The 25825-nt window shown below is 41.9% G+C and overlaps 1 protein-coding gene across 3 annotated transcripts in view; it reads left to right on the top strand.

The window, feature by feature from the left end:
- atp8a2 (ATPase phospholipid transporting 8A2) overlaps window positions 1-25825 on the top strand; it is a 285157-nt gene that overhangs the window by 239540 nt on the left and 19792 nt on the right. For all 3 annotated transcript variants that reach the window (XM_007900625.2, XM_042333953.1, XM_042333952.1), the window contains 3 exons: window positions 65-126; window positions 510-566; window positions 2659-2766. In XM_007900625.2, coding sequence (XP_007898816.1) covers window positions 65-126; window positions 510-566; window positions 2659-2766 — 227 coding nt within the window. The remainder of the gene's footprint in view (window positions 1-64; window positions 127-509; window positions 567-2658; window positions 2767-25825) is intronic.

Genomic DNA, 25825 nt, shown 5'->3' with positions numbered 1-25825 from the left:
AGTGACTTTGACACAGAGGATTTGAATCATATTTTTAATGATGGTTCTCTTTTTTTCCTTTCAGATGCAGCTTTTGTGAATGGGCAGGTTCCAGATTATTTATTTATTGGGAATATTGTTTATACAGTAAGTAAACCGATGCTCCCAGGAAACTGAGCATTGACAATTGCAATGTTACCGTTCACCATTGTTGGATGTGTTTTTATTTTGCGTCTGCTGTTATCAGTCAAGTATCTGTTTGGAAAATATATTGGAGGTTATGCTGATAATAAATGGACTTAAATTTACGTAAATGCTACACCGGTTTTGGTCTGATTTTCCAATTTCCCGTATACCCAGTCTGCCCCTGTTCAAGGGGTATAATTGAGGTGATAAATATCAAAATTGACTTAATTGTGGCTTGTTCAATTATTTTCTTATTACTCAACACTTTCATTGATAATTTTGTGAAAATGTTGCCATCACCATCATCTACTTTCGTACTAATACATTTCTTCCTTCTTTTATAGTATGTTGTTATAACCGTGTGTTTGAAAGCTGGCTTAGAAACGACAGCTTGGACAAAGGTAAGCACCAGCTTCACGGTCGTGTAAACATGACTTCAATATCATTTTTCACAGATCCAATGCAAGTGTATCTAGTTTTAACTTAACCTTCAGAGCCTTGACAGGACCAGGGAATTCCTGGCTCGCTGAGCCAGCCTTTTTTTTCAGGAATAAGTAATAAATTTTAAAAATCCTTGCAATTGATATAATATCTTTTCACATCTTCAATGTCTCAAAGTGCTTCACAAGAATTTACTGCAAAGTTTTGTGACTATTTTGTGGGCAAGTATGGTAACCCAATTTGTGTACAGCAATGTTCCACAAACAGCCCTGAAATGAATGAGCAGTTTTATCTGGGGATTGTTTGCCAGGACACTGGGAGAAACTCTTTTTGAACTGTGCTTTGGGACCTTGGTTTAACATCTCATTTGAAGGATGACATATTTGATAATGCAGCATTCCTACAGCACTGCACTGGAGTGTCAATGTCAACCATGAGCTATGGAGTTTGAACCTATAACCTTTTGACTTGGAGACGAGCGTACTAATAACTGAACCAGGCAGACACCAAAGCAAACACACAACAGCGCTCAAACAAACCATAATGAAGATATTTCAATGTTAACAGTTGCTTTATCACTGAAATGTTAACTTAACCTTTTAATAACATTTCAACCAAAAATGGAACATTTACATTTCCCTTCCCCAGTTCTCTCTCTCTTACTGCTCATTCAATTCCCTTCTACATTCTTCTTCTGAAATAATAAAAATAATAATTATGCTTACATTTGGTATGGTGCTTTCACATTGAGAGTACGTCGCAAAGTGCTTCACAGAATTTCTGTAAAGTGGAGTGACTGTGTGTTTTGTGGACAAACGTGGCAGCCAATTTTCTCACAGCAATGTCCCTCAAAGAGCTCTGAAGTGAATGACCAAATATTAACTCTTTGCTGGCATCTGGTCTTCCAGTCCCTCACCCAACTGAGCTTTCTTCACTACGAGCTTGGACAGTGATTGTTAGCAGACGATTCAACCATATGGCATTATAGCTGAACCTAATCCTGTTCTCACCCAAAATCCATTCAAATGGAAACAGTGTTTGCTGGAAAATGCTCAGCAGCTGGGGAGCAGGGAATGTTGGCTGACTTTTTCCTTTCCCTATCCCATCGGCCCCAGCATTGAGCCTAATTGTAACTCCATCACTGTTGCACTGACTTAGATTAGCTCACAGCTACGTGGAGAGATGAGAGAACCAAAGGCAAAATACTGCAAATCTGAAATAAAAACTGAAGTTGCTGGAAAGACTCAGCAGCATTTATGGAGAGTGGAAAGTGAGTTAATGTTTCAGATTGATGACCTTTCATCAGAACTGAGTTCTCTCCATTCCTCTCTCCATAGATGCTGTCTGACCTGCAGAGAGATGAGAGGGGTTGAGTCATCTCCTTCTATTTTAATTTTACTTTATTTCTGTTTCATATAACCTGTCCTGTAACTTTATTGTAAATGCTTGTTATTTTTCGTTCATGGATCGACTGGCCACTTCTGAAGTGGTCCCCACATGTCTCTGATTAATTAGTGTCTTAAATCGTCAAGTATTACCGAACGGAAAGAGGTCATTTGGCCCATTGTGTCTGTTCTAGGCTCTCTAGAAGAGCTCTTCATTATGTTAATAGAAATATAAGGATTGACATGGCTGAATCTGTAACACATTTAAGGAAATAGACAGGAAGATAAAGGCTTGATGGGCTATGGGGATAGGCCAGGGCTGTGGAATTGAAAGAACACTTTGCTCCGAGATCAGCCAAACAGCCTCGTTCTGTGTTGTAAATTTCTTTGATTCTGAGTATGGTTTTAAGCATCAAACCAGGAAGGTCTAATATTTAAGTTCTCTCAAATGGTGCCCCCAGCATGCCAAACCCCCAAACCAAGCATCATTTTGCCTCAAGACATAGTCACTACACCTTAAAGAAATTTTGTGAATCATTTTTAGACGTTCTCAACACCAGACACTAAACTAAAAGTGAGGATTATTGTTATATAGGAGGCCTCATTTGTCATGTTACATTTTTACTTTGTCTTTCCATTTGCTTAAAACATTTCTCTTTTTTCCTAGTTCAGTCACTTGGCTGTATGGGGCAGCATAGCACTGTGGCTGGTATTCTTTGGAGTCTACTCTGTCTTCTGGCCCACGTTTCCTATCGCACCAGATATGCTCGGGCAGGTGAGTTCCAAATGTTTGGATTAAAGTAATCGAGGGTGTCTGTACATAAATTATAATCCAGAAATAAAACACATGGAAAGAGGGAGTCTTACTATCAGGATTCCATATTAAACAAAATACAGTACAATTTACGCCTTTATAGCATCTTTCATATCAGGAGCATGAGTCAAAGCTTTTTACACAGCTGGCTGTTCAAGCTGAGAGGGTGGGAGTATACGATGAGCGAAAACTAGGTCAAAGAGGTATATTTGGGGCAGGGCTTCATTGACTAACAATGAGCAGCGATTCATATTGACTTGCTTTGGTTCTGTTCTCTTCATTTCAGTCAATTATTAAAGTATTTTTGTTCAAACAGCAGTTGGGAATGACATTGTCAGGGGACAGTGACTTAGAAAGGTTTTTGTGTCCCTCCACATTAGGAGCTGAATTAACAGACGTAGTTGGTGTTGAATTATCTCTAGTTTTGTATCTGTGCCACTACTGATGTTGATTCAGTTGCTGTACAGCTTCCTGCATTAGCTCAGTTAAGCAAGATGAGTTTGTGATCACTAACTCTTTGAGCAAAACACATTCTAAATGTAAGGTCAGTGACTTGAATCAAGGATGTTAGATCAGAAGGTTTCAACCAGAAATTTTATAACAAAATCTTAAGAGATAGGGGAGAAACTGGGAGAGACAAGTGACTCACTTTTTCACCAAGATGAGTTGCTAGCCAATCTTGAATTACATAGAATTACAGGACGTTACAGCGCAGAAACGGGTCATTCGGCCCAACTAGTCTGTGATGGTGTTAGTACTCCACATGAGTCTTCACCTCTTCTAATCCACTTTCCCATATTCCTACATTGCCTTCTACTTCATGTATACATCATGTGTCCTCTTAAATAAGCTGATGCTTTCTTGTTTCAACCACAGCTTCTGGCAGTGCATGTACACACACATACAACGCATGTACGCATACGCACAATGCATCTACGCATGCACACAAAATGCATGTACGCACACACACAATGCATCTATACACACACACATACATTGCATGTACACACACACAATGCATGTACACACACAATCCACCTGCACACACACACACACACACAATACACAACCAGTACATATACACACAGATAACATTCATGTATGCAGACAATATGTTTTCTAAAATTATTGTTTTGGCGGTCTCCCATTCCACCTCCTCAACCCCCTCCTAGAAAAACACTATGAAATAGCAGACCATCTCCTTCATGTCATTAACCTGCCGGCTCAACATGCTGGGAAATGTTTTAAGCGTTGCCTCACAGAGTTTATTATTTTTATTTTTGATTTAAGACCATGATAATAAGATTTACAACGTTGGTGAATGAGTGGTCATCAATCAGGGGAGATTTAGGCAAAAATGACTGCATTTCTGATTGACAAGCTTGGTTGGCAGAGGTCACTGATGTCATTTGACTAAGGAGTCTGCCCGGGAGAGAAAGTATGTCTGGAAATGCATAAAATATTAATTTTACCTTTTAAATAGCACCAAGGTTTCAGCAGGGTCAGGTAGGTTCTGATGCTTTTGTAGTGTCTGCGGCGAGCAATGTGATTTTTTTAATGCCTCAGGCTCTTTGTAATGCTAAGCAGGACTGTTTTCAATGCTCCCGGCAAAGAACACAGGCAAATTTGTCCTACTTACTGGTGCAGGTAAAAGGTGGTTTCTGCTGGCCTGGAATCTGAGCACACTCAGATATTGGTAGAAGGCCAGCTGGAGCATGTCAGACTCTATCATTTATTGTCCCTGAGCCCCACTAACTAACGGATTTTGAATTTAGCAAAACTGGGCTTTTAGTTATAGATGCCTATAACTAAAGTAAGGGTTTAGTGCATTGTGCCCGAATAAGTAAGGGCAGTGCATTGTGCAGCACTAAGCCACAAGTACCTGAAGTCACAACAACAATTTATCTTGTTATTGTGAGCTTCAAGAGCATCTATAGGAGAATTTAGCACCTTTCACATAGGAGAACATCTCAAAATACTTTACACAATCAGAGTAAGAGTTATAGATGTCCCCCAAATCCTTCCTGTGGTAGTGGTGGAGGCGGGCATTGGAGGAAAGCAGATTTTGTTCAAAAGGTTTAAAGGAGAGATGAGGATCAAATAAAGAGTCTATTTTGCTCTGGATTGTGATCTGGAGTGAGCAGACGGGGAATTTGATAACTGGCGCCTGACTTGAGGAGGTGCTAGCTTGGTTCAGCGTAGACGTTGGGTGAGGACTCAGTTGGGCTCGGTTATGATTCTCCACAGTGAATAACTGGTCAACACTCAGTCTCTTGACCTGTGAACCAAGTATTGTCCACTTGAGTGAGCTCCTGGGGGACACCTGTACCGCAGTGAAGAGTTGGCACCATAAAATGAGGAGAGGGGAAAGAGTTTTTTGCTGTTCTGTTCCACGACCACCCAGTCTCCTTGAGAAGGGGGCTGCTGAAACTGCTGCAAATATTGTCAAATCCATAACCTGGTGAAATGAAAAAGGAGCTGAAAGTGGAGTTAACAGCTGGCTGCCTTACAGCAGATGATAACACTCTTTCATCTGTCTGTTGTGTTTACTGGCAGGCATTGTATAGAGCGAGTCATAGTTGTCTATATAAATGCACATCAGGCGCCTGTTTATAAGATCTGAGTATGTAATGTCATGGCCACCACGCACAGTGCATTATGTTTCTTGTAATATGCACTTGTTTGTTTATTTATTTCTCAACCTCATTGCATTTTCTTTGACAATTTCACATGGATTCACCAATCAAGAGGTGGCAGAGTAACAAACGCTGGAAGGAGAGTCTGAAAATTAAAAAACAAATTGAAGTGTATAAAAACATAGGGACATACAATCAGAAATTGCGATTTTAGGCAAAATATTATACATTTTATGCCAAAACAGTGTTTTTCTTTTAAGATGCAAACCAGTCTCAACGTTACTTAATAGAGACTTAAGGCACTGCAGTGAACTCGCTTGTGGGAACCAAACCCATTGTCCAGAGTAAATTCCACAAAGGATGCAGTTTGAAGTGCTGCTGTTCATCATCCAGGTTCTAACACAGTAAACATTTGCAGATCTGCCTCGGCGTACTGTTTATGCACTAAACCAGGCTATTGGATATATAGTTCTCCAAATAAATTCAGTTAAAATATACACTCAAATGCACGCAATGCACACATCAGTGAGATTAGAAAAGTGCTTGAATAGAAATCCCATAGCCTAAAAGCTTCTAAAATTGTGCACACAATTACATGTTTAATTGGAATGGAATGGACACTTTCTCCCTGGAGGAAGGCATCCTGCTTACCTAATTCCGGAGAGCATTGGGTACAGGTTGGCAAGAGTCAAGACTTGGGAACCCAAGCACAGCACTCATAGCACAAGGCAAACTGACAGCTCCAACCTGACAGTCAATCCGTCTTAGTGATCTCTTACGTTTGTGTGAGCACCTTGGAGCAGAGTTCATGCAAGTCGGCGTGACATAGATCATGTGCCCGGCATCATGTGTCCTCTATCTTTCCTGGCAAATTGGCAACAGTTGATTACCTTCAGTGTAAAGGAAAACTGTCTGGTATCTGTTCTGAAGTCCCTTACAACTCTAAACCTATGTCCTCTTGTTCTACTATCTTGATGCATCCTAAAGTATTGATCTGGGTTTACTTTTTCAATCCCATTTAAGATATTGTACACCTCTATGAGCTCCTCTCTGAGTTGTCGGAGTTTTCTTCTTTAAAAGCACACATTTTCATCAACATGTTTTAAATTACACAAAGGCTTGACCAATAATGAAAATTTCAGCAAAACACATTATCACATCTGTTTTTGTGTGATGTCATTGAAAAAACACAGCAGCACAGCTCCTCTGGTTCTTCCGGCTCCCAGTCAAAGCAAAGAGGCAGATGTAATGCTAATGCCCCTTTAACATCTCTGTGCTGCCTCTCTCGTGGCCACCAGAAAAGTGATCCATTTCAACTAGAATAGCAGAATATAAACGTGTTTTCAGTTAAGGGAGAAAAGGCTAGAGATCCCACCTTATAATCATATTTGTGGAGGTGTAATTTTTTATTTGGTCAGCCAGGTGTCTGACACATGTGGAAACCCATCACCATGCTTAAGAGCATCCAAACCAAACTGAGAGTCCTATGCATCCCACCTATACATGGAAATTTCAGAGATGTTTACTGCAATTGAATACGCATTCTCTCTCTGGAGGGTTGTATCTTGCTTACCTAATTCCAGAGAGCATTAGGCGCAGGTTGGCAAGAGCCGAGGCTTGGGGATCTCAGAACAACCGTCATAACACAAGGCACAACGACATCTCCACCTTCACAGTCACTCCATGTTACAGGGTCAGCTCCCCGCCTTAAAAGTCCAAGGATTGTCCTCTTGACACAGAAGGTGACTGTCTAGTGGTCAGAGGTTTCCCACCAATGTCAAACAATGCAATTGGAGAGCATGGAGACAGTGGAATCCTGTAGTGTATTGGTTAGAGCACTCGCCTTGCAAACGAGAGGATCTGGGTTCGATTCCCAGGCAGGACTAAACCGTAGGCAATTTTCCTTACTCCACATGCTTTTTGTTTACCCAGCAGTAAGTAGGAACCTAGTTGTTTGTCGATTGGCGGATCGCTTTTCCAGGGGTAATAATACTTTCATATATCATTATAAGATGTGCCAAGCCACTCACCACCAGATGATCATTTGGTGTTCCGTAACTGGTGAACCTTGGAACGGAAGCAGAGAGCACCGATGCCAAAGGGAATCGCTCCATCTTTGAAGTGCTGGTTTTGACATGTTTCATTCTCCCTTAAGGAGCAATGGACAGTTGACAAACTATTGTGAAAGATCATCAAGCGAGGTACTCACAGCCTTAAGGATTAGCTGCAGAGAAACAAGAGCACTGATATGAAAAAAAATGCAAACCAAGCACAGCTTGGATTCTCCAGTAAACTGATATAATACTTGAAATATTATTGGATGTATCAAAATAAAACCTTAATACAGAAATCGCTGGAAAATCATTCGTTCTTAATATTCTTCAGTGCCTTTTTTGTTCCTTCCAAATTATTCCATCAAAATTAATGTTTGGAAACTTTTTACGATTAAAATACCCATTACTGTGTAACAGGATGTGTTGAAATGAAACAAAATGCATTGTTTTGTTGAAATTGGTCTCAGTGCGTTCGTGAAGAGTCTTGAAAGCTTGCCATAAACTACACAGTGAAATATCCATAAACATAAAGGGCACCCTCAGAACCTGCCTTCTTTAGTTGCAAGTACTTAAGGTTGCAACAAGGTATTGCTAACATCGCTCACAGACTCTGCTGCGTTGGAAGTGCTGTTGGCAAACTTTTTGGTCAGGCTAAAGGTTGCTGGCGGGAGAGATGTCATGTGGGAAAATGGAAACAAAAGGCATCAAATCTGAAGGGCATTCCCTTAGCCAAATTACGCTCATTAATTCGATTTGTGTCAGGAATCTGTGTAAATAAACCCTGACAGCTGCAGCAGGTCTTGTTTCGAAAGGGCTTTGTCAGGAATGTGGGGGTGCTGGTTGATATCAGACTCTTGACCATGTAAAGTCGAGCAAGCCCTTCGGCTATGCAGAGAAAAGGGTATTTACTGTAGTGGCACATTGTTCTGTCGTGACTTATTAAAGCACGACTTTGCTGCTTGCTCCAGCATTCCCTCCCGCTCGCTCACCATGAAAAGACCTGGTGTCTTGTAATGGGCTGTGCTGAACAGCTGGGGCATTTTAAGGCTGAGCGAACACTACAAATTCCAGCCATCCCGTGCCTAATGCAGTTGCTGAATGGTGAGGGTTAGAGCCTGTTCACTACAGGCCTCTTGAGAGTTTTGTTTTTGCATGGCTCATTGTTCCTGCAGCTCAGGCTGAACAGAGCAAATGTTCTTCAAACTTTTTTGACACCGTTCTTAAGCTTTACATTGGCGGGAGCAATTTCCTAAAGCTGGTCAATTAGAGAGGAGAATTTTACAACCATTGGATGTATTAGTATTGTGCAAACACTGTAGACAAATTACCAGAAGATCTTTCATTGGAATTACTGCAGTGTGTGGGTGGTGTTGTGGTTCGCTTATGTTTCTATAAATCCTTCATTTGATATCGCGCCATTCACGTCGGGGGACATTTCAAAATGTTTCACAGGATATACTGTGAAGTGCAGTGACTGTGTGTTTTGTATTTTGAAGGCAAACATGGCAGTCACTCCTACAAACAACCATGAAGTGAATGACCAATTTTATTTGAGGAATGTTGGATAGGACACTGGAGAAACACCCTTCTCTTGAATGGTGCCATGGGATCCTTGACATCTAGTTGAACAAGCAGTCAGGCTCTCAGTTTAACGTCTACAACACCTTCCACAATGCAACGCTCCCCCAGGACTGCATTGGAGTGTCAACATAGACTATATGAGTTCCGAGTGTGGTGCTTGAGCCCACAACCTCTGACTCAGAATGAAAGTGCTATGAACTGAGCCAGGCTGATACAAGTTAAATTAACTTGATCCAAAATGTCTCAGTTTATCCAATGGAAAATAAAATATGCACTGCCCATTAAACCACTAGATTCAGAAAAGTATCAGTTGTGTCACAGGTTTGATACAGCAGCAAATTCACTCATCTTAGTCTATGTGCGTCTCATTCAAAATAAATAGCCACTGAACCTTCTGTCCTTACTTTGCAAGGGCTATGTACCACAGTACATTAAACTAACCCAAAATGAAAGTGTTTTCACAGTGATCACTGATGATCTTCTTGGCATTGCCCTTTGAAGAGCTGCCCTGTTCATTACCACTAGGCTTGAGGGTGAAGGTACTGCCTGAGTGAGGTGGGACTAGTTCAATGATCAACTTGCACCAAAGCCCAGTTGTTCACGCCATGCTGCTGTGAAGACATTGGAACTGGTACTTGGGAAGGAAGAGATCAAAATGGGCCGAATGATCTTTATTTTGTGCTATCGCAGAATTATGAGGCTGGAATGAAGTTAGCCCTTGGGTGATTTGCTCTCATCCTTCCAAAAATATCCATCCTGCCATCTGTTTCATAAAAGAGCCTAGTGTCCTGGCCTGTCACCCTTCCTGATAACTCTTCCAGCTATTGATTGTCCTCTGAATACTTCCAATTGTCTATTTTAAAATTGTCCTTCACAACCCTGAACCTATACCTGTGTACCCTGCTGCCTTGTGGAGTCCTGTAGCTCAGTGGTTAGAGCACTCGCTTTGCAAGCGAGAGACCTGAGTTCAATTCCAGGCAGAGGGCGAAACCTTGGGCAAGTTTCCTTACTCCACACAGAGCCTAATAATAATCCCTCCAAAACCAAAAACAATAATAAAAATTGGTCATTTTCAATCTACGACTGTTTGTGGGACATTGCTGTGCGCAATTGGCTGCCGTGTTCGCCCACAAATATACAGTCAATTCACTTTACAGTGTGTTCTGTGAAGTGCTTTGGGACGTCTTCCCGACGTGAAAAGCGCTATATCAAATGCAAGGATTATTATTATTATTATTGACACATCAGAAAGTATTGTCCTTAGTATTTACTTTCTCCTGACCCATTTAGCATTGTGCACAGCTCTTGAGGAACCTCTTCTGAGAACTCTCTTTTCGTGACTGAAGAGCTCTATCTCTTCATTCCCCACAACTCATCCCTCCAACACTAGGTGTCCTCCTTGTTGCTCGAGGCCCACTCCTCTGCCTCTGTTGTGCGCCTGTTGTCTGTCCCCTGACCTCATTGTTGGCCGTGCCTTACCCCAACCTCTGGAACTCCCTGGCTCGATCTCTCCACCTCGCCTCCTCCTCTTTAATCTATCTTTAATTCCCACTTTAAGACTAACCTCTTCTATCATGCTTACGATCACCTCCCCCTTCTCCCTTGCTGTCATTCAATCCCGCCCGCCACTCTGTGGCACTCCGAGATACTATCCTGCATGAAGGGCGCTATATAAATGCAAAGTGTTGTTGATGCTCTCTTGTGCACTGCTTTTAGATTATGACCATGTCCCCTTATGTTGCAGCCACCAGAACTGTAAGTGTAGCTCCATATGTAGTCTCCATATGTGCATGCAATTGCATTGTCTTTCATCCTTGTGATCAATATGGCAACGCACTGGGGTGAAGAACATTCCTTTAGCATTATGAGTCAACTGGGTTATTCAAGCCTGTTTACTCTCATATTCATGGTAAATCATAACAACTGGGAAAAAAAAATTTAAAAAGCTAACTTCACCATTGCTCAATAGCAAAGGATCTAATGCAATATTGAAATAGAATAAACTTTTGAAGATGCAAAGAGTTAATTTTTTTCAGAATGAAGTCGGGGTGGAGGGGGAAGTGAATGAGCAACTATTGTGCAAAATTAATTACAGATCCATTTCAGAATCTAGCCCCTGGTAGAGATAAACACTGGAACCTTTGTAAGTATGATCTATATGCTGTATATAGCTTACTGTGCTGATTTAATAAATGTACCATGGAGGAACTTGTGGCTTAGTTTCCTGGCTGTTGGTGGGAAGCTGAGCAATTTATATAACGGGGACTGAGCAGTTGTGGAAAGAAATCAATAGCAATTGTGGAATTTTTCCTCTCTACTATTAGACCTCACCTGGTGATTCCTCAGGAATGAGGGCATCTCACTATTTAGGCCACTTTATTCCCCAACAATTTATTTTTGCCCGTAAAATCTACAGTCAATTCGCTTTACAGTATATACTGTGAAGCGCTTTGAAACGTCTCTCAACAATGTGGTGCTATAGCAAATGGAAGGATTATTATTTTTTCGATAGAAACCGAAACACGGGCTTCGGAATTCAGACAGAATTTCACTATTTTGCGAATTTCACTCTAAATTTTGAGACAAAATTGTCTTAAATGTGTCAGCCTGCTGTTCAGGTGAACATTAAAGCTACGATGGCACTACACAAAAAGAGAAGGGAGTTTCCAGCTGTCCCGGCCAACAATCCCTCAGATAAAATTGATCATTCACTTCATGGCTGTTTGTGGCACTTATGCTGTGTGCAAATTGACTGCCAAGTTCTCTTACAGCCTTACAGCCTTACAGTATACTCGATGTGCTTCGAGACAATCTCCTGATATATATCAATTGTAAGGACAATTCTTATTTTCTATTATTTGAAGACTAGGTGGGATTTCAAGCCTGTAATAATAATCCTTGCATTTGATATAGCACCTTAACAAGTCATTGAGACGTCTCAAAGAGCTTCGCAGAATATACTGTAAAATGAATTGACTGTATATTTTGTGGGCAAAAGGTATATTTGGGATTTAGATGAAAAATAAAGACTGAACAAGTGGCTTGAATAGTGAGATGTCCTCATCACATAGAAGTCCACAGGGTGAGGATTTACTGTATAGAGGGGAAATTCCACATTTGTTATAGATTCCTTTTTTTCATTGTGTTAGCTTTCAATCAAACCAGAGACGTGGTGGCTGATTCTAAAAATGTCTGCAGCTACTTTCACAAGCCACATTACATTGAGGCTCCTGAGCAGGAACGCACAAAACCTTCAGCCTCTGTGGCTTTTGCTGAATACCACAAACCAAATGTGCAATGAATTTAGCGACAATGAGGTTCCAGCATGCTGCAGGGTGTTAGCATTCCCTGCATATTGTGCCTACAGTAAAGACAACAACTTGGGCTTATATAGCCCCTTCCCAGAGGAGGTCACCCCAAAACAAGTTATATAGATGTAATGGGAGTCCGAGTAGCTGAAAGATGGGGGGGTAATGGTAAGCAGGAGGTGGCTGAAGGTGCTGTTAAAAAGATTACATTTAAACAGTTGTTGAAAGCAGAGAGAGGGAGCGAAGCAGAGATGTTTAGAGATCACCTGCTGATGGTGGGGCGGGGGATGTGAAGCAGGTTTTGCATTTGTTTTAGTGCCTTTCCCGTTGGGAGGACATACCAAAGCACTTCAAAAGAAATACTGTGAAGTGTAGTAACTGTGATATTATAAGCCAACGCAGCAGCCCAATTCCATACAGCAGTGTCCCACAAACAGCCATGAAATAAATGAACAATTTTATTTGAGGATTAATTGCCAGGACACCAGGAGAGAGAATCTCCCTTCTCTTTTCAAATAGTGCCATGGGATCTTTACCGTCCACCTGAACAGGCAGCCGGGACCTGGGTTTATCATCTCACCTGAAGGATGGGCACCTACAACAATGCAAGATACCCTCAGCACTGCATTCACTGAACTCACAACCTTTTGACTCAGAGAGCCAGGCTGATACACCCATTTGGACAATCGTGACACCAGCGAGACACTGCTACTGAATAATTAACTGAGCACATTGCGGGTACTTAGGTCGATTGAGTGGCTGTGACTATTCCCCGGGCAGCATTACTCCATGCTCTCCATTTATTGCCGTCCTGTTTTCTGAACAGGAAAGCCTTGCGTGGGCTTTGTGTGCGTTTTCTCCAGTACAGGAGAATCCATGAGGAAGAGTCTACCTTGGCATTCAGCTAATTAGCATGGAAGGCTACATCTGGCTTTCTAATTACAGCTCTAGGCTTGCAGGGACCCAAGCTGTTACCTTCATTAAATCATACCGCAGCCTTTTAAGAGACTTAAACATGATTTCCCTATAAGAATTGTATCTAAATTAGCATCTGACTGACCTCTTTTCACTCTTTAAGGATACCAGCTGACAGAGATTGGCAAAAGATGGTAATTGCCTGGACCTGGTCAAGAACAATAAGGCTGCTTAATGAAACAAAAGGACTAATGTGTCATTCAGCGCACAGCACAGCCTACTCGAGTACCTTGTGTAATTACTGGAAATTATCATAAGATGAAGACAATACAATAATTGACACTAAGCAGCAAGGGGTTGTTGTTAAATTAATAATGACACCGAGTGAATTAAAAGAGCAGGTAAAGAGGTGCTTTTTGTGAGCTGAAAGGCCTATTTCACAGCCAGGTTTTAAGCTGCACAGTAGGGTTTCACAGCTTGCCTCAAAAAGGACAGATTTAATTTTGACTGAGAGGAAATGCACTGAAGGTCTTTTAGCTAAGCTATGGGATAATGGGAAAAGCAAGCAAAATACAATTGACGTGGCATTTTGGCAGGAGGAAGGGTTAGGGCTAAGGCTTCTCTTGTTTTGTCTGGGCAGACAGCTTTTTTGTGAAGACAAGTTTCCGGACCAAAAAATAAATGTATAAGTAAGCAAAACAAATCTCCCTTTCTCTGAACACATTTCTTCCTGCTTTGGGTTTTCTTAAACATGGAGCAGTATTTAAATCTGAAATGCCACTCAGTTATATTAACATTCTCTCTATAAATGTATTATTCTTTTTTAAATAAAAAAAACATTTTTTGAGGGGGTTACGTTCCCAGTGGCTCTCTCTTTCCTGCTCAGGATGTCAGCCTGGCTTATGTGGAAGTATTCTCACATCTGAGTCAGAAGGCTATGGGTTCAAGCTCCACGTTGGGACTTTGAGCTCATAGAAAGTTATGTGGTTTTAGCTGGTTAGACTCCAGCACTACCCCATTGCATACTCTGGGGTCCCCAAGTCTTGTCTCTTGCCAGCCTGAGCCTAATGCTTTCTGGAACTAGATAAGCAGGAAGTGTCCCTCCAGGAAGAGAGTGTGCATTCCATTCGAATAATCTGTCTCTGGGATTTCCATGTGTGTGTCGATGTATGTTTGGTTTGGATATTCTTAAGCATGGTGATGGGTTTCCGCATGTGTCAGACAGACAGCCGACCCAAACTAAAAATCTCACAGTGCAGGCTGACACTCCATTGCAGTGCTGGGAAAGCGCTACATTTGTTTGAGGGTGGACATTAAAGATTCCATTACACTATTCAAAAAGAGAAAGGATTTTCTCCCGGTGTGCTGGCGAACAGGTTATTCACTTCATAGCTGTTTGTGGGACATTGCTGTGTGAAAATTGACAGCCACAAAATGCACAGTTACTGCATTTTACAGTAAATCCCGTGAAGCACTTTGAGTAATTTCAACAATATGAAAAGTGCTGTATCAAATGCAAGGATTATTATTAGAGAGAGAGTGAACGGTTTGCTTCTGTCTGTATCTCTTGTCAGGACCGCTCCGTGGCTGAGCCAGTGCAGAGTACATCAATTTCAGATCTCATCTCCTGGTGGAAGTGCCTGGCTTCTTTGTCACCTCTTGTTGATGGATTGTTGGCAGAGGATCTAATTCAAACCCAAAAAAATGTTTTCAATAATTTGATTTAATTTCCTCAGTGTTTAATTTAAGTGAGCTACGATTATTTTATCTAGTCCAAATCTTGCTGCCAGGATCCTCTTTGGAGTGTGTGTGATGACATCAGAGAGTGAGTGTTGTAACCCTCTCTGCATGGTTGATATTGTTCTCAGTGAAACTAAGGCTACCAAACATTATGTTATTTTCTCTGCCAATTTTCTTCTTCCTCTAACTCTCCTGAAAAGGGATTTCACTTCTTTTTCCTTTTATTGGAGGTTCAGTCTTGCAGTCTCCTTGTTGAAGTGTCCATTATTCATGTCTGAGCCTTGACAGTAAACGATAGCAAGTTATTCAACCGTTGGGACATTGAAATCTAGCCCAACCTGGAACCTGTACACTCACACCTCCATCAGATTGTCATGTACTTTAATGCCAAAGAGTGTGTGTTAATGTGTGAGTCGAGACAGTGAGTGTCAGCAGATAATTGCTGACCAAGAAAGCATCACTATTAACTCTGGCCTCGCTCTATGTTAATAGATGTAAAGTATGTTAATAGATGTAAAGTTTCCAGCAGGAATCGACTTAGTGTTTAGAAGCAGGCATTTTAGCGGATTATTTCACCCCACCCGTTTCTTACCTCAGGGCTCTGAAAGATAATTGTAGCACACATACTCTTGGCCAGGCTGAGATCACCAAGGTTAGTATAGACCATAGACCTTCCTGACGTGTGTGACTCAACACCCCTTTGGTCAGTGCACGTCCCACTGAACAGGCCCCTTTATTGCATTTGGTTGCTCATTCTATTTTGTCCTTTGCAACTTGGAAGACTTACCAGTTCTGGCGAGGTAGAACTTAAGATGTACTTGGAAATTATAGACCGCAAGTTAGCCTGTGTGGAGACAATGTTAGAGGACATTATATGGAGTGCTGACAATGCCTGTCCAGGAACACAGATTCTATAAGGAGTATCCACATGGATCTGGAAGCTGTAGCTCAAGTCTCACAAATCTAATGGAATTCTTTCTCATAAGGCTAAGCAATTAAAATAGTGTAAACAGCATCAATATATTGTCACAGAAGAAAGCATCACAGAAGCAGCCGTGTAGAAATAAATTGCTAGCAGTTGTAATCGTGGAGTCCTGTAGCTCAGTGGTTAGAGCACTCGCTTTGCAAGCGAGAGACCTGGGTTCAATTCCAGGCAGAGGGCGAAACCTTGGGCAAGTTTCCTTACTCCACACACCTAATAATAATCCCTCCAAAAACAAAAAGCAACAATAAATTGGTCATTTTCAATCTACAACTGTTTGTGGGACATTGCTGTGCGCAATTGGCTGCCGCGTTCGGCCACGAATATACAGTCAATTCACTTTATAGTATATTCTGTGAAGCGCTTTGGGACGTCTAGAAGACGTGAAAAGCGCTATATCAAATGCAAGAATTATTATTATTATATTTACAGTGATTTTCAGAAGGCATTTGAAAACGTTCTGCATGTGAGACTTGTAAAGGATTGTCATGTTGGAGGAATATGGGTACGGGCACAAAGTGAAATATAAATACAGTCTTTGTTTGTTTGAAATGAACAAATGCTCCATGGGATTCACTGTTTTTTATTCTAATGGAATCAAGGAAAGGGGAATCTCACCTGTATAAGGACTGAGGTCTGGGGATGGGTGACTATTCTGGTGTGGTGTGTTTGCTCGATTACCTTTGGGACATTGGAGCTCCATTTCTACTTCCATTTTTCTGATGAGTGCATTCCCAACCCCGTTGTGTTTTACACCGGATGAAGTGGAGGAGGTACAGTTTAGTGGATCGGCACCAGAAACCATCTGTTCAGTGTACAATTTAACACCTCTCAATCCCATGTAAAAGATTGGGCCTCAGTTTCTTCCACTAATCAGTTAAAGCGTAGTGACTACCACAGTGCTGTTTCCCCCAAATGGGCCAGCCTAGATTTTAACAGCATCCTTGTCTGCTGAGGAGTGCAAGGCTACTGCAGATTGGTCTTTGGGGCTCAAAAACAAGCCCGAGACAGACAGCTGTGCAGCCTTGTTGAAATATGTGTTGAAGAAGAATGTTTTGATTAAGCAAATCCAAATCCCAATTTCCCACACTATATTTCCATAGCATTTGCTCAGCATAATAATTAAATGCAGTCTTTTGGAGGTGTGCGTGGGGAGAGGATGGCTGGGGGAGGGGACAGACCATCACTGTGCTTTCTTTGCTGCCTTTATTTCCATTGAGGTACCTCAGTAAACTCCGATTTACAGATACAGCACTATAATTTATTGCTGCAGTCTTTACATCTATATTTTGGTTTGACTGACAGCCCGTGCTTTATTGCAGTCACCTCTCATTAAGGTGCATTCAGCAAATGTTTGTGAAATCTAGGCTGAATCTGGGATGTATCTACGTTAAAAATAAAATAAATAATCCTCACATTTGATATGGCACCTTTCACACCAGGAGGGGGTTTCAAAGTGCTTCACATGAATTTACTGTAAAGTGTAGAGATTTTGTAGACAGATAGATTTTTGCTCCTTTTTGCCACGGTGACACTCGTCGCTTTTACAGATGATAATTTTGGCAGCAACTTTATTCGGAAAGTGGTTCTTAAATGTACTTTTTAAAAAGAAAACCCTAATGCTGCCTGACAACTTTCCTGGTTTAATTGGGTGGTTTGATCAATGGTAATGAGTCAAAATGAGGCTCCTGATTATCGTGAAACATTTTTTGTCAGAATTTGGTGCATTCAATGTACGTTGAGTTAAACTCCTCATGAAAAATGAAACCGCAACCAAATCAGTAAAAGAGAAAATTACAGAGACAAGCGCTTATAGCTTTTATCCAATACTCCCTCTCCCCCTCTTTCCTCCCTGCCGCCTCCACCCCGACCCCCATGCTGGAGCGCTCATTACTGAATAATAAATCTTTCAGAAGAGTGTTCAGTCCATAGAACAAATCAGCGTCTTGATCGGGAAGGTGGATGTGTTACGAGGAATGATGTTTGGAGAAAGTGAACATTTTGCAATTTATTTCTACACGGCTGCTTCTGTGATGCTTTCTTCTGTGACAATATATTGATGCCGTCTACAGACATTAAGAAGCACTTTATAGATAGAAGATTAAGCTGCTTTGCTGCTTTCTTCCCCCCTCTCTCTCTCTCTTCCCCCCCCCCACCAACCACGTGCTCAGGTGTCCTAGAAGTTACATCTGTGAAGTGAATGCAGTTTTGAATATCATTGGAATTCAGTCTTAGGTGGGAATTCAGAGGGAGGTGATCGTAGGCATCATCGAAGAGGAAAGTCGTCAGGTGTAACCTGAAGATGGGAAAGGAACCACCAACATAAGGGGGAAGGGGTGTATTTAAGACAGAAGAGACTTTTTTTTGTCTCAATGCCAGTTTGTACCAGATGATTAGTAGACAGCTGCTCTCTGCAGTTTGAGACGCATTAGTCAGACCTTGAGTTGCTATCCAGTGCTTCCAGCTGAAATCATTTGAGACACAGATACTGGCTATTGCATGTTTACTCATCTGTGGGGATGCTGACAGCAGACATTTGTAGATTCCCACAGTTGGTTTGCGTTGAACAGAGAACAGATGCAGGGATTATTGGGCTGGTTCCGTCAGCCTTCGGGCCGTGCCTGTGAAGGTAATTTGTTTTAGAGTTATTCACAGGGCTAGGTGATATTTACTTAATCAGAGTTCCCAAGCAGCACACACGGATTTGATTGGAATAATATGCAAATATTGAACCAAATATTTCCTTATCTTTATTGCACAAATCGTTCCAAATATCTACTTTAATTTGATTTTCTGCACAGATTTTCTGCACAGAATTCAAACCTTTTGTTTCTCAATTGTGTGTCTTCCAACCCCCCAGTCCCCTCTGCCCACCATTAACGGCTATGCCCATTTTTACTCCATCCACCTTGTACTGTGTCACACCATTTTAAAACCATTTTAAAGCATGCTTCTGGTCACATTCCTACCTTTGGAGTCCTGTAGCTCCGTGGTTAGAGCACTTGCCTCGCAACCGAGAGACCTGGGTTTGATTCCGGGCAGGGCGAAACTTTGGGCAAGTTTCCTTACTCCACACGCCTGATAATAATCCTTCAAGAAAAAAACAATAATAAATTGGTCACTTCAAACCACCACTGTTTGTGGGACACTGCTGTGCAGAATTTGTTGCCGCGTTTCGCCCACAATATGCAGTCAATTCATTTTACAGTTTATTCTGTGAAGCGCTTTGAGACGTCTAGAAGACATGAAAAGCGCTCTATCAAATGCAAGGATTATTATTATTATTACTTCGTCCTCCCCACTCTACTCAATGTCCTGGTTCCTATGCTGTGCTGATCTCAGGCAACAACAACAACAACAAGATTACATTTGTATAGTGCCTTTCACGTCGGGAGGACGTCCCAAGGCGCTAGACAGTGTACAGTATTTCAGACCCGGGCTGGGGTTGGGAAGGGAGGGGAGGGGAAGTGGGGGGTGGCCGATGGCATGGTTGAAAAGGAGGGTCTTGAGGCGGGACTTGAAGGAGGCTAAGGAGGGGGCGAGGCGGAGTGACTGGGGGATGGAATTCCAGAGGTTGGGGGCAGAGTGGCTGAAGGCTCTCCCACCAATTATAATTATAAGGCAGGGCAGTTATAGGAGCTCTGCAAAACTCAACGAAAACCAAGATAAGCCAGTATCTCTTTCCTTCGTCTCCAGCCAAGGAGGAATTAGTGTAGTAACATTATCAAGCTGTACATTGAAGTATTTAGTTTCACCCACAAAATATACAGTCAATTCATTTTACAGTATATTCTGTGAAGTGCTTTGAGACATCTCAAAGACGTGATAAGGCGCTATATCAAATGCAAGGATTATTATTACCATGGGCTCCTTAGGATTGCTGTCCTATCCACTAGCTGACAAGTCTAATCACACAAGTCACATCTGTAAGTCAAGTTGGGCTGACTTCAGCCTCAGTTATTTTAATAGAGTTGACAGGGTCTTACCCACAGCCTAGTCAATGTCTTTACTTATCAACTGACCGCTTTAGTTGCATTTTACAACAATGTGTTAAATATCATTCAGTGTTAACGTATCGTAGGATTCATTTTGACCCCCACTTGGGCTAGGACACTCAACAGGCTCTGAGTCCCATCCCCGCTCAGTTGGTTATTCGTACGTGCTTGCAGTTAGTTCCACTCATTGTCCTGACATCTGTTCATCCAATCCTTTGGGTTTTTCTGTTGTGTCAGCGAAACACTAGTAAATCAATCCTACTCAGTAAAGGAGAAAACTAAAACAACTAAATAGCTTTACAGTGCTATAAATGTGACTGAACCAGAGTGGTGATATACTGAATCACTGCGGACGCATATTGGCTATTCTTAGCATGATCCAGTGGTGCCATCAATGAGGATAGAAATAAGGTTGGGTTGGTGGAAGATACTGACACCAGTCCTGGAGGAGTTAATGCATTGCAACAACAACAACTTGCACTTATATATCGCCCTCCATGCAGGCTAGCATCTCAGAGCGCTTAACAATGGCGGAGCCTGTCTCCGAGCCGGGGTTGTGGGGGGAGGTGGCCGTAAGTCGGTCGAAAAGGAAGGTTTTCAGGCGGGATATGAAAATGGGGAGAGAGGGGGAAGGCAGAGGGATTTGAGGGAGATTGTTCCAGAGTTTAATGCTGTAACATTATTACATTGAAGTTTTTAGTTCCATGCTGGGTTCCTCAGGTTCACTTTCCTAGCATTTCACTGAAGAGACGCTCTATCTCAAGGGATGATGATTTCAGACATAACTGTTTTTTTAATTTGCCAGTGCCGTGATTCCATCCTCATTGACAGATGAATTGGTCTGATGTAGTACGCTAACCTTCAGTGCATGTAATGAGTTCATCCTGGCTCACTTCATTTCCCCATCCCATTTGCCATTGCTGGGAAAGTCATCAGTGAGATGGGGTTAATGTCAATGTGCCACAGCAAGTCATGCAGTGTCACTCAATCCCTCAGCAAACAGAGGTTGCGATGATGCCCATTGGAACTGAAAGGCTTTGCAGGAAATTCCAATCCTGCCTTTAATGCAAGGATTATTATTAATTGTGGAAGAGCATTTGAAACTCTGGAAATTTAATTATAATGATGTACAGCAGATTTTTTAAAAACGTTCTCTGTGTTTGATAGACTGTTATATCCCAGAAGCACCCAATTAACCTCCTGATACTGTGATTTGTGGAGTACTTTGCTATAAAACAGGTGAACTTGCAGTGCTAATGGGCTCATTCACATTCAAGGCCAGACCAGTCGTTCACACCTATAAGTTCAGAGATTGCAAGAGTGACTCTCATCCAGATTTATATTGTTTTATATTTATTTTTATAATTTTTTAATATTTATTTAGATTGTTTAGTCCTGTTTTGGCTTCATAATGAATTCACTGAACCTGAGTCTTGTCCTTTGGCAACCTTTGTCTAAACTCTCTGGGATTAGGTAAACAGATTGGATCCTTCTAGGGACATCGTGTATACCTTATACCGAGCAAATTGATGCTATACATATGTGAAACTCTTTAGTTTGGTTTAGACACTCAGAGACTCTTTTATATAATTTCCACGTGTGTCAGATATCCAGCTGACAAAATCAAAATGACCACTTGATCCTCCAACACTGTATAACAAAATTCGAGCATAAGTTACTGCTTTTAGCAAAGAAGAAAGAGATATGGAAAGAAAATTAGAAGGAAAAATGCTTAGTTGCCCTAAGAATAATAATAATAATCCTTGCATTTGATATAGAGCCTTATCACGTCTTCGAGACGTCTTAAAGCGCTTCACAGAATATAATGTAAAGTGAATTGACTGAATGTTTTGTGGGCAAAAAGCATCTGCAATTGTGCTCAACATGCACATTCCAGCTTTGTTTGTTGGTGCCTCGCATGATATAGAGGAGGGATGGCTAATGGTACAACGTTATACAAGATTTTCTAAAAGTAAAGTAGAAGTGAACATTTTAGTTTTTTGGCTGTTCGGTCTTTTGCTAAATAAAACACATCAGCGTATTTCAGAAATACTTAACACATTTTTTTTAAAAACGCATCAGTGCCAGTTTCCACCAAAAGGCAATTATAGAATTGCGTCTCCAACCTTTTATAGCACGCTTCTTTATAGCGCTAATTGGGTTATGGTGCGGCTATCACACTTAAATCCCGACCCCTGGTTTATAACGAGACTCTACTGTAGGTGAAAACTTACACTAAAGTATATAAGTACTTTACAGCAAAAGAATAGTCCCCACCCCCCCATAACTGATACACTGTGAATTTGCTGGGTTTTTGCGCTATTAGCATTTTACAAGCATCAAGTTAAAGTGGACACGTATCTTGTATAATAGATCATTATTGCCTGGCACACTAGGATGAACAGTAATGCGGACTTTGTGTGCTGAATGACAATGAGATGAGGGCAGTCACATTCACTGAAGAGCGGTCCTCTCTCGGTCGGCCATTGTCATTATAATCTCCACTTTGTCTTTGTAATAAAGTTGTTACTCCAGCCTCCCAGAGGGAGCCCTCCACACTGCCACATTGCGTGGCTGCACTCTCAGCTGCAAGCTTGTTCAGAGCTTTAAAAAAATCCTGAGTTAGGCATCACCTTTGTACAGGTTTTGTGGCACAGACTCTCATGGTCTATGGATGAGGTTGAGACTCTCAGAATTAATGGTTCTTCCCCTGGGTCAGGTTGACCTGTGCCTTTAAAGGTTAAGGGTGGCATCTAAGGTCAGCGTCTTAGCCATCACTTACCATCTAAACTCTTTCTTTCAGTCTGTGAAACATTATCTATGGCACTGTATGATGTTTAACCCCTTAATGTGCTGAATGAGTAGCAGCTCAATAGCAGTCCTACAAAATATTGCAGGGTTGACAATGTACGTATTTGGAAGATTCATAGAAAGTTTACAGGACCTGATCCATTCTACCTGTGCTGATGCAAACTTACGCAGTGGAGTAATCTACTCTTTTCCCCTGTCCTTCATATAAGATTTCAAGCCCATCGGGAAGGGCATGGGGGGGTGAGGAATTTCCTCACATGGTGAGTTTTCCGATGTCAGAGGTTTCCTCAAGAAGATAGGAAATCAGAAGATGGAGTTGTCAGTTCTCTTGCCACACACCTCGTGGTCCCACTTACATAGTCACACTAGTTACAACAGGGAAAAGTCCTCCATTCTCTCAGTAGCATACTGTGTGTAACCTGGCTTTCAAAAAGCAGAAAAAGAAACTTTAAAAACATTTAAAAATAATTTTAAGATGGAATGGACATGGGCCTTGAGACCGTAAAGATGGCTAGCATGTCACAAGCTGTTCTGTAAAGATCCTCCCACCACGCTCAAGGCAGATGTCCGTCAGATAGCTGATCAGGAAACTCTGAGACTTGGCATGACTGCTCAAGCTCTGCACCTCCAACTGGTTGAACCATGGCTCGGTGGGTAGGGATGTGAGCCCAAGACTGTGAACAGGAAAATGGTGGCATTGCTCTCACATGTTTCAGGCTGAGCTGTGCTGATCACCAGGAAGCTTTTTGCCACCCACCTAGTGAGGGCTCAAATCTGTGTTGAATATCAAATAACCAACGAGTAACTATTCCCTTGAGGTGGGTAGGGGGGTTTGGTTGGGGTAAGCAGGGTCTCCTTGGAGCTGAACGGTTTCCAAGATTAGTTGCTCTGCAATGGAATCGAGTCAATCCTCTGAGCAGTCTCGATAGTCCAGTTTATGAGCCAGGCTGGTCCAAGGTACAACAGGGCACTGCTGATGACAGACCATCCAGCCTGGCTCGTCTGTAGGATTTGCAGAGGCAAATCAGTCACTGGGGGCAGGGATTCTTCTCACTCAGCTTCTGTTAGCCCTGGAAGCCAAAGGCCTAACAGGTGGACAAGTAGCTGGAAGCTAGCCGGGAATGTGCTTTCAATAGCAAGCTCTGTAGTTTTAGCTGGTTAAACCCAAATTGGCAGCCAAGTTAGCCTGCCAGAAGACGTCTCAAAGCGCTTTACAGGATATACGGTAAAGTGAATTGACTGCGTATGGAGAGTTACGCATCTTGGAGTAGTAGCATGACGTCTCTGTCTCGTTGATTTGTCTGGCACTAGAGATTGTTTTAGCCATTAAGACTTCATTGGCATCTGCAAACCGCATTGTGTGATTTTGAGTTGCAAGTCATACAGCGTTCTTCAAGAGCAAAAACTATTCCCAAGCCCAGTTCAGTGGAATTTCCAGAACCTCGGCTGCTTGGAAACTCCACATTGAGGTAACAATACCTCTCATTGTTATTCTGTGAGCATTGTTAAGTGAACTGAGTCAGGTTCGTGTTTTCAACATCAATTTGATGATTGTTCATTTTAAAAATTCAATAGAATCGTAGAAATTACAGCATGGACGGAGGCCAGTCAGCTCGATTAGCCTCTGCTCGTGCCAGCTCCTCCATGCCAATTGTTTATTCTGATGTTAGCTAGCTCAGTTATCATAATAATAATAATACATTTGTATAGTGCATTTCAGATCAAGACGTCTCAGTGTACAGGGTTTGCAAGGCGGGTGTGGATGGGGTGTCGTGGGGAGGACTGAGTTTGCAAAAGCTGACCAAAGTCTTGGTTAAGGAGGAAGATCTTGAGGCTTTGAAACAGGTGAGGGAAGGAAGGAGTCATAGAGACCCCAGGGTGAAGTTCCAGAGAGTGAGGGCATGTAGGATAAAAGTTCGACAGCTGATGGCGGGGCAGGTAGGGCAGGGGATATGAAGCAATCCAGAGCTGCCAAGTCGAGGGAACGGGTGGTTTTGTAAGGTTTGAGAAGGTCAAAGATCTAGGGTGGGGCAAGACTACGGATGAATTTAAAGGTGAGGACAAGGATCTTGGAATGTCGGCCTAGACTGAGTTGTTTGTACTCTCGCTTGTGAGTTAGAAGGTTGTGAGTTCAAGACTCGCTTCGGACTTTGAACTCACATAGTCTGGGCCGACATTTCAATGCAGTGTGGGGCTGCATTGTTGGAGGTGCTGAACTTCAAATGAGATATTAACCTCAGGTCTCGTCAGTGCCTGTTCAGGTGGACGTTAAAGATCTGATGACACAGCTCAAAAAGTTAAAGGAGTTTCTCCCATTGTCCTGGCCCACAATTCCTCAAAAAATGATCATTCATTTCATGGCTATTTGCGACACATTGCTGTGTGCAAATTGGCTGCCCCGTTCGTCTATAACAGACAAATCTGCGGAAACACTATTTCAGTGAGCGAGTATAATATGTATAGAACAAGCTCCCGAGGGAGATGGTGGAAGCAGAAAGTGGCGATTCTTTAAAAAACAATTTAGATAGATTTATTTTAGGAAATAATATCTTGAGACACAGTATTTAGTTTGGGACATGACATGTGCATGAGACTTCCAGGATGGTGGAAGGCAAACTGGATGGACCTTGGTCTTCTTTCATCCAGCAATTCTTATGTTCTTATGTACGCAGCCACTACACATTACAGTAAATCCTGTGAAGTGTTTTGAGACCTCCTCATGAAGTGAAAGCCACGATACGAAATGCAAAGATGGTTATTATTTTCACAGTTGAAAAAATTATGTGAACCCCAGATTTTAAAATTGTGACTTTGTTGAAACGTGTGATTGAAAGGTTTCAGACTTTACAATTGACAGATGAAACCTGTGTATCAGACCGATGTGAGATGAGAGAATTTGCTTTGCTGCTAATAAGGATAAAGTACCTCTTTATTGTAAGAGACCTTCAGGGACCAGAAATCATCCAGTGATATCTGTCAAATGGTACAAATCCACTTC

The sequence above is a fragment of the Callorhinchus milii genome, unplaced genomic scaffold (genome assembly GCF_018977255.1).
Source record: "Callorhinchus milii isolate IMCB2004 unplaced genomic scaffold, IMCB_Cmil_1.0 Scaffold4, whole genome shotgun sequence".
Classification (NCBI taxonomy): domain Eukaryota; kingdom Metazoa; phylum Chordata; class Chondrichthyes; order Chimaeriformes; family Callorhinchidae; genus Callorhinchus; species Callorhinchus milii.
This window is presented reverse-complemented; position numbering and strand designations above follow the sequence as displayed.